Source organism: Lynx rufus, unplaced genomic scaffold (genome assembly GCF_022079265.1).
Source record: "Lynx rufus isolate CCGP_SWC_20201006 ecotype Redwood Valley unplaced genomic scaffold, mLynRuf1.p SCAF_5, whole genome shotgun sequence".
In the NCBI taxonomy this organism is placed as follows: Eukaryota; Metazoa; Chordata; class Mammalia; order Carnivora; family Felidae; genus Lynx; species Lynx rufus.
The window spans coordinates 75,898,447-75,907,291 of NW_025814867.1; the positions used below are offsets into that span (position 1 = coordinate 75,898,447).

The 8,845-nt window shown below is 56.9% G+C and overlaps 1 protein-coding gene across 6 annotated transcripts; it reads left to right on the top strand.

The window, feature by feature from the left end:
• The first annotated feature begins 87 nt into the window (after positions 1–87).
• Positions 88–8,771, top strand: FAM131A (family with sequence similarity 131 member A). Of its 6 annotated transcripts, XM_047098614.1 has the most exons (7): positions 530–853; positions 1,496–1,556; positions 2,561–2,703; positions 4,873–4,966; positions 5,215–5,397; positions 5,599–5,715; positions 7,027–8,771. In XM_047098614.1, the coding sequence occupies exons 4-7, from the start codon at positions 4,897–4,899 to the stop codon at positions 7,500–7,502; spliced, it is 846 nt and encodes a 281-aa protein (XP_046954570.1). In that variant the 5' UTR covers positions 530–853; positions 1,496–1,556; positions 2,561–2,703; positions 4,873–4,896; the 3' UTR covers positions 7,503–8,771. The 6 variants fall into 6 exon arrangements, with proteins under 6 accessions (XP_046954574.1, XP_046954569.1, XP_046954572.1 ...); XM_047098618.1 differs by lacking the exons at positions 530–853; positions 2,561–2,703 and adding an exon at positions 88–290; XM_047098613.1 differs by lacking the exons at positions 530–853; positions 1,496–1,556 and adding an exon at positions 88–290.
• The last annotated feature ends 74 nt before the right edge of the window (positions 8,772–8,845 follow it).

Below are 8,845 nucleotides of genomic sequence, written 5' to 3' on the forward strand. Positions count from 1 at the left end.
CTCGGCCCCGGGCCGCCTCTGCGTGGCTGTGACGTGTTTCGCCCCGCCTGCCTTGGGTGGTGACGCGAGTGGCCACGCCCCCGTGCTGACGTCACCGGCCCGGTTCCCTCTCCGGGGAGCGGCGGCGGACGCTCGGCTCCCACCCCCTCCCCTCTCTCGGGCTCTCCCCTCCCCGGTGGCGGCCGCGGCCCGACCCTCTGCAAGGCGATGGCCCGAGCCCCGAGCGCGGGCTAGCGTGCCTGGGTTCCCGGCCATGGGCTGTATCGGCTCTCGGAGTCCGGCGGGTCAGGGTAAGAGGCGGAGGCCGGGCACGGGTTGGAGAATCGGGTTGCGGCTGCCCGGTGCGCGGGCCGCGGGTGGGTGGGGGCCTTGAGGAAGGGGCCGGTGTCGGGAGGGGGAGGAGCTTGTACCGGGGAGGCGGGCCTGTTAAGAGGAGGGAGCGGAAAGGAGCGGGGAGGGGGCTAAAGCGACTCGGCTTCGCTCCCACGGCCTGCCTGCTTCTGGGTTTTGCAGGGTAGACTCGTGGTCTTTCCGCCTGGATTCCCACCGCTGAAGGTGGCAGGAGGTGCACAGCCTTGGGAGGGGCAAGTTGTCCATGGCAACTGGCCATCCACGCCCACACACTCGCCGCCCCCCAGCCTACACCTCTCCTCTCACTGTCCTGGGAGTGGCTCTCTGCTGGGAACCTGCCTCTTCTAGCTGCGTCCCAATACCCTTAAGGAGGTAGCCTGCAAAGGCTGTCAAGCACCCCAGCACGGAGTTTTTGTACTCCCCCGCCCAGAGTCGGCTAGTTTATGAAGGAGACTGAGGCCCCATTTGGGGCACCTGTGAGCACCTGATCACCTCTCACCTCGTAACTACTATTTTAGTTCCTTTTCCCCACTCCCCACAAAAACATTATCCTACCTTGTGTAGAGAAAGAGGAGCCAGGAGAGAGGCCATCAGGGCTTCCTACAACTGCTGATCCCTGCTGCTTGGGCCTTGGTTCCCATGGATGGTGGGTGGTGCATGCTGTGGCCTGGCCATAGTCCTATGCATCTGAGGTCCAGCAGCCAACTTAAGTGTCCTGGGTTTCTCCAAGCCCAAAGCCAGGCAGCGTTGTTGTTGTTGTTGTTTTTTTTCCCGTGAAGTTGAAGGCTGGGTTTTGGAATGGGTCCTGGGCTTTCAGGGCAGGTGGTCAGTCATACAGGCCTTAGAGTGGTTGGTACTTGAGATGTTTTGAAGCTAAGACTAGCTGAGATTTGTACTTTCCTTGGTTCCCATGAGGAATTCTGGGATTTGTAGTCCTAAATTAACCTCATGGCTTTTGAAGCTGAGAAGCAGCAGGCTGCTCTGATCCCTCTGGCCCTGCTAAGGCTTGGGGTTCAGGAAGTCATTCCTCCTGTAGTCAGGGGAGAATTTGGCTGACCTTAGGACTGGCTTTGAGAGCCCTGATTAGGTACCAGCCTGGGGCCAGGGATGGCCTGTAACCTTGTGTCTTCCTTCTGGTTGGTAGCATTTCTGGGGACCACCAGCTGGCTGAGGCTCAGGGACAGAGACGGCTACTCCAGCTAAAGGTCAGTTGTGATGTACATTGCCTATTGGCACTGTCTAGGGGATGGGCCTCAGCTCCCTGAGCTTCAGAGAGCTCTGCTGGGCCCCTGGCACTCCCACCTCCTCAAAGCCATGAAGCAGGAGTGTTCTCCTTCTGTGACTAGGCACAGGTTCCAAGTGGGGAGGGGACTGGCTCAGCATCCGGAGCCAAAATAAGAATAGAACTGGGAGCTGAGCCTGGAGCAGTTCTGGGCTTTTGGTTCTCTGCATCAACACAGCCAGCATGCCTATGATTTCTGTGCTGGGCAAAATGTTTCTATGGCAGCGTGAAGGGCCTGGAGGACGATGGACTTGTCAGACGAGTCGCAGAGGTGAGACCAGGGACTGTAGATGTGATCTGGGAGGTAAGGGGAAGCTGAGGAATTGGGTGCTCAGGTGGCAAAAGGAAAATTACTCTGGTTTAGATAGTGGGAACCAGGATGATACAAGAACAACCAGGCTGGGGCCAGACAGGGCATCAGGAAAAAAGCCTTAGGGGACTGGGATGAAAGTAAGAAAAAATCATGGGTTTGTCAGAAGAGAAGAGTAAAGAGCTGCATACCAGCTGATGCTGGCGAGAGGAAAGAACCAAGAGAAGGAAGGCAGCAAGGCTGTAAAGGGTCCAAGGTGGTAGTGGGGAGGAGGATGGCGATGGTGGTGGAAGATTGCGGTGTGCTTTCCAAGAGGAATGGGTAGGCCGAGAAACCCAAGATTCAGAATTTATGAAAGTGTAGGTTTCATCCCTAGGGTTCTGACGGTAAAATGTATCCAGAGGAGGAAGGGGGCCAGTGGGCTGCCACAAAGTGGTCCCAGGGGCCTGAAGGTCAGGAATGTGGGATAGGGGCTTTCAGAATTGTGGAGAGCACCAGGTGGTTGCTGATACTGGGAAGGGGAGAGGGGTGAGGAAAAATGATATGGCAGCGCGATAAAAATGAGGATTTTGGCACAAGTGAGAGCCCAGGTGAACAGCCTTTCCCCCACCCCTCAGTGGCCTCGGACCCGGCTTGGGCTGTGGAGTGGATCGAACTTCCTCGGGGCCTCTCTCTGTCTTCCTTGGGATCTGCTCGGACCCTCCGAGGCTGGAGCCGATCCTCCCGCCCTTCCTCCGTGGACAGCCAGGACTTGCCAGAGGTGCTGGGCCCCTGGTGTTGGTAGGGGGAAGGGGGGCCGCATTCACATGAAGGGGATCTGTATCCCCCACCTCCGCCTCGACAGCCTGCTTCTGGCTCTCTTTTCCTGCGAGCGGAGGCGCTATCCGGCCGGCGGGGCCCGAGGCCGCCCCCGCGCCGGTCTGCTCTGCTCGGCGTGGTGCCAGCGGGCGGGCTTTGCTCGCGCCTTGGGCGCTGACGTCAGCGCATCCCAGGCCGTATCCCGGGAGATCCTGTTGCATGGTGATGGGTTGCCAGGGAGACACACACCTTTTCTCTGGGCCTGGGCCGCAGCTGCGCGCAGCGCAGCGCCGGGCACGGATGGCGGTGGCTGGGGGCAGTGAGGGGAGGGAGGGAGAGCCAGCCAGGAAACACCCAGCAGGTGCTCCTCCCCCCAGGCCTGGCCGGAAGCTAACGGCGCCACCCTGGGGCCCATGTAAGCCAGGTACTGACGCGGGGGAGGGGGGGGGGGCGCGGTGCGGGCAGAGGGTGGGCCTGAGGTCAAGGGAGGAGGTGGAGTCCCTCTTGTGAGGGGTGGGAGCTAGGCAATGCCAGGGAGGGGTCATGTGCTTCCAACTTCATTCATTCATTGAGGGAAACATTTGACGGGGCTTGCCGAGGAGCACTGAACCAGGTGTAGGGTGGAGGTAGGAACCTAGGTGAATCAGTCAGGCCCTGCCATCCTGAGATCCCTCAGGAGAGATGGAAGGGCAATGCTGAGGTGGGTGTGGGGGCGGGGAGGGGGGTATCTAAGAAGAAACAGAGAGAAGACTGGACTGAAAATATAATAGGAGGTGACACTTGAGTCAGGCCTTAAATGGTAGGGAGCATTTTGTCAGGCAAGGATGGCGTTCTTAGCCCAGGGGAAAGCCAGGTTCCTTTGCCTGGTGGCAGGAGGGATGCTTGCTGACAGGGAAGGTGAAAGTGGGGTTTTATTGGGCAGAGGAGATCTGTCATGGATTCCAAGGCCTGGAAGGAGGCAGGGGGCTCACAGAGTGGGCTCATTCTGTGCCTTGCTGTGAAACTAGGACTTCATTGGACAGCAGAGGAGCCCAGAAAAGATTTTAAATAGGGACACGTGACCAGTTGCATTCCAGGAAAATTATTTGTTTACATTTATACTTTGCCTCATTCACTCAGCCTATGTGTTTAGAAAGGTTACTGTGTACCAGGCACTGTGCTAAACACTGGGGTGCAGCAGTGACAAAAGAGACCAAATTCCTTCAAGAGCTAAAGATCAGTGAGGGAGACCAGCGACAAATAAGGAAACACACAAAGTGGGCCATGATTACACACACAGGGTACGTTTATAGAGGATGGTGACTTGTTACAGAAGGAGGATGGAAAACTGGTTGGGTGGCCAGGAAGACCCTTCTGAGGGAATGATGTTTCAGCCAAGACAAAAGATGAGAAGGAGCTAGCCAGCCATGGGGAGGAGGGAGAGGAACACTTACACAACATCCTAGGCTAAGAAAATAGCATGGAATTGGAGGAGCTCATGGGTCTCCAACTATGCTAATCTGGACACGGAGTATTGAGGGCTTCAGGAAGGGAAGGCAGTGGCAGTGGGAGCCGAAAGGATGAGCAAAGCATAGGGGAGAGTTGACGGTCATGCTGAGGCTTGGAGCCAGACTGAATGGGCAAATGCGTGATGCCGAGTAAAGAAGCTGGGGAGCAGGGCCAGATGTGGGAAAAGGTGTTGGGTTTGGTTTGGGTCATGCTGAGTCTGTGGCCCTGGTAGCCTGTAAAAACAGCTGGAGGATTGAGAGGAGATGGTCAAAGAGGAGAGGACCTGGAGGAAGTCCTTGATGCCATAGCTTTCTCCCTTCCTCTTTTTCCTTGTCAAAGGTTCTTGACTTCCCAGATTGCCTCCTTCCCCTTTGGGAGCTGAGAAGGTGGGGCAGGGGTGATAGCTACAGTTCTGCTCCTTTGGGTCCGCCTGGATCTCTGTTGCTCCTTGGGAGCACATAGCTTGCTGGTCCTGGCTTCTTAGCCTCTCTCTTACGTGTCTCAGCAGCCACTGAGACATATGTGCTGCCCTGGCGTCTCTTCCCAGCTCCCATATTCCCTTGACAACTTGGGTGGGTTATGGGCATGTAGGGATGCTACAGAGTGTCAGAGGGGCACTGACTCTCTGATGCTGTCACCCAAGGTGAATGTTGGAGACACAGTCGCGATGCTGCCCAAGTCCCGGAGAGCCCTAACTATCCAGGAGATTGCTGCGCTGGCCAGATCTTCCCTGCATGGTACGCACCCCCTTCCCATACCTTTGGCCACTCTGTCCTTCCTTCTTCCTTTTGCACATACACATTGGGGACTGTATCCTGTGAGCTCTTGCTGGGATCTCTCTTTTCCTCCCCTTCTCAGATGAATCCCAGCTTCCTCCTCCCATCCAAAGGCACATGTGGACCCAAACTACCACCACCCTTCCACTCCCCTCTCAGATGCTCCCTGGCCTGTGCCCTAACCAGGCCTCCCTCTGCCCCACCTGCAGGTATTTCCCAGGTGGTAAAGGACCACGTGACCAAGCCCACCGCTATGGCCCAGGGCCGAGTGGCTCACCTCATTGAATGGAAGGGCTGGAGCAAGCCAAGCGACTCACCTGCTGCCCTGGAATCAGCCTTTTCCTCCTATTCGGACCTCAGCGAGGGTGAACAAGAGGCTCGCTTTGCAGCAGGTGGGGACGGGAAGGGGTCAGCCACACATTTGTCATAGGGATGCTCCCATTGCCTCACACCTGACGTGGAGGTTGGAGTCTTTCCATACCCCTCTCTCTTTCCTCTCCTGTCTCCAAGCTGAGCCCTAGTCTTAATTCTTCCTCTAATGTATTCTGCTAACGAACCTTCTCCGCTAATGAATTCCGTGTCCTCCCCGACAGGAGTGGCCGAGCAGTTTGCCATTGCAGAAGCCAAGCTCCGGGCGTGGTCTTCGGTGGATGGTGAGGATTCCACCGATGAATCCTATGATGAAGACTACCCTGGAGGAACTGACTCAGGTGAGGGGCAGCCCATGCTCGTGCCCCTAGCTGGGGTGGGACTGAATGAGAGGCCTTGTGATTCAGAGGCTTTTGGAAGGGGTGGGGTGCAGACCCTGTCCAGGCAGTCCTTGACATTTCCAGGGGCAAGAGGGCTGTCCACGCTCATGGGGGGGCAGTCAGCACCTGGAAATGGAGTAGTTCCTTTCCCATAGGTGCGGAGCCTTCTCTGCCTGTGCCGTTGGGCCTTGTAGTCCAGAGACCTCACCGATACCTTCTGTGCAACTGTGTCTCTGGGAGGGTCTGCTGTGCCTCACCTTTCCCTCTCAGGGCAGCCTTCTGGCCAGCTGTGGCAGCACAGATGAGCCACAGCAGCATAGCACCTCACAGGGCCGTGGCCCCAGACAAACAGGAAGGCGTGCTGGGCCTGGACCGCCCACAGGGCCGTGCTGGCTCATGCTCAGCATCCTCAAATTCCATCTGAGACCTGCCTGTCGGCCTTTCTCTGGGCCAGTGCTTCCAGAGGGGACCCTGGGGGGCTGTGCAGCTGTGCACAGCCCTCCTTTCATCTTCCAATCCCCAGACCACATGGCTGACTTTCTCTGTAGCTTCTAGGCTCATGCCTCACAACACTCCCCCCACCCCTACTTCTTTGCCTTTGAAGATTGCCTCCACCAGCCCCCACCCCTCCAGCTAATTAACAGATTCTCCAAGAGCAATACATTCGAGCAGACTAGCAATACATTAGAGTTCTGCTGTGGTCCAGAGGTGACTGATTTGGTTGCCTGAGGCCAAGATGGAGCCCAAAACCATAAATGCTCTCGTTTGATTGAGTTGCAGGCCTGCTTTTTGATCCTTGGTGTAATGATAGTAACATTTATCCGAGGCCACCACAACCCCACGTAGAACCTTCGTGCAAATTCAAAAAAGCACCTCTCTCTCTGGTGGGCACGGTCCCATGCTAGGGCATGCTGCTTGATGAGCAGAGGGTGGGCTGAACTTCAGTCCACACTCACTGCCTTGGATAGGCTCCCCTCGTGCAATGGACCACTGGCACAACCATGTGTGGTAGCCCTGCATTTATTACTTTCTTACTTTGTGCTACATTCTTTTGTTCTCTCAGCAACCCCATAAGTAGGTATATTAGACTCTCCAATTTGCCATTAAGGAAACCGAGGCACCAAGAGGTTAAGTGACTTGTGCAGTTACCCAGCTCCTACCCACTCTCCCCAGAGCTAGGGGTGCCAAGGGTGGAGTGGGGAGAATGTGGCTTCCAGGTTGGTCAATTGACATGGGGCTAGTAGGGCTTAATTCTTTTTTCTCCCCCTGCAGATATGGCTGGGCAGCTGCCCCTGGGGCCCCACCTCCAGGACCTCTTCACTGGCCACCGATTCTCCAGGCCTATGCGCCAGGGCTCTGTGGAGCCTGAGAGCGACTGCTCGCAGACCGTGTCCCCAGAGACCCTGTGCTCTAGTCTGTGCAGCCTGGAGGATGGGTTGCTGGGCTCCCCAGCCCGCCTGGCCTCCCAGCTGCTGGGTGACGAGCTGCTCCTCGCCAAACTGCCCCCCAGCCGGGAAAGTGCCTTCCGTAGCCTGGGCCCATTGGAGGCCCAGGACTCGCTCTACAACTCGCCCCTCATGGAGTCCTGCCTTTCCCCCGCCGAGGAGGAGCCAGCCCCCTGCAAGGACTGCCAGCCTCTCTGCCCGCCACCAGTGGGCAGCTGGGAACGGCAGCGGCAAGCCTCTGATGTAGCTTCTTCTGGGGTGGTGTCCTTAGACGCGGATGAGGCAGAGCCAGAGGAACAGTGACCCAAATCATGCCTGGTGGTGGCATGCGTCCCCTGGCTGCTGCTGGGGGCAGAGCCTCTGTGCCCAAGTGCGGGCTGGAGGCCTCCAGCAGAGCTCCAAAGCCTAGAGGGCTCCTGGGAGCACTCACTCCTCCGTTGTGTGTTTTGCATGAAAGTGTTTGGAGAGGAGGCAGGGGCCAGGCTGGGGGCGCATGTCCTGCCCCCACTCCTGGGGTTTGCCGGGGGTTGCCCGGGGCCCCTGGGGCATGGCTACAGCTGTGGCAGACAGTGATGTTCATGTTCTTAAATCAAAAATGCCACATACACATTTCCTCCTTGGATGATGTGAACCCCTAAGGGGGTGGTTGTGACTGGGCCCTGTGGGGTGGAACGGGAGGGAGCCCGGCCCCCTCTCCCCCTTCCCCGTGCCTCTCTCTTTGCTTCTCTCCACCTCTGAGTCCATGTGCAGTGCTTGACAGACTCCTCCCCCATCCCAGGGCGGGCTGGCTCTTACCCTCCTGGAGCCTAGGATTGAGCCGTTTCCCCCAAGGGCCCCTCGCCCAGCTGGGCTCGTGCTGTGCTTTGCCTCTCCATCATCTCTAAATCTTCTTCTATTTCCTAAAGAGGGGTTTTGGTCTGTTCTTTCAGTCGGATATTCTCTGGGAGGCACTGGATTGATGAAGGCATGTACCCTCTGCCCTTTTCCTGGCCCCTTGTAGGATGTGTGGGCAGGATCCCAGCGGCTCACAGCCTGCCTGGCTGCCCTATTCACCTAGTTCTTGTCAGAGTGGAGTTGGGAGAAGGGATGGCTCCACTTGCTACGGACCTGTGACTTCAATGTTCTTCCAGAGAGGGCCACAAGGGGGCCACGTGGGTGGCTGGGCAGTTGTCTGTGGGGGCCTGAGCCAGGCAGGAATTGTGCCAACAAGTGACAGTCATGTGGGAGTGTCTCTCCTTGGGGAGGGAGGAGGGTAGTGCCTTTCTCGGCTGAATGAAAGGCCAAAGCTATAGCACTGCGGGCCTCTGCCCCAGCTAGCGTGTTGATAACTAAGCAGCGGAGGCCTCTGTGGATCCTGTGTTCCACAGACCGTGAGCTCTGGAGTTTTATGGCTGTGGGGGGTTTGGGTGGCTGCAGAATTCCGAGCCTTGTAGGCTTTGGCAGGTAAGAGGGCCCAAGGTAAGAACAAGAGCTGATGGGCACAGGCATTCTATATATAAGTGGCTCATTAGGTGTTTATTTTGTTCTATTTAAGAATTTGTTTTATTAAATTAATATAAAAATCTTTGTAAATCTCTATATACATCTGGTCATTGGAGGTTCCAGTATAAACCCATCTTAGTTCTACCCGTTTCCCCCTCAAAGGG

Excerpts from the sequence above, each read along its gene's own strand:
- FAM131A (XM_047098619.1), top strand. The coding sequence starts at position 1,817 with ATGCCTATGATTTCTGTGCTGGGCAAAATGTTTCTATGGCAGCGTGAA. Across the intron at positions 2,704-4,872 it reads ACAGCCAGGACTTGCCAGAG|GTGAATGTTGGAGACACAGT; the intron begins GTGCTGGGCCCC and ends CTGTCACCCAAG. Across the intron at positions 4,967-5,214 it reads GGCCAGATCTTCCCTGCATG|GTATTTCCCAGGTGGTAAAG; the intron begins GTACGCACCCCC and ends CCCCACCTGCAG.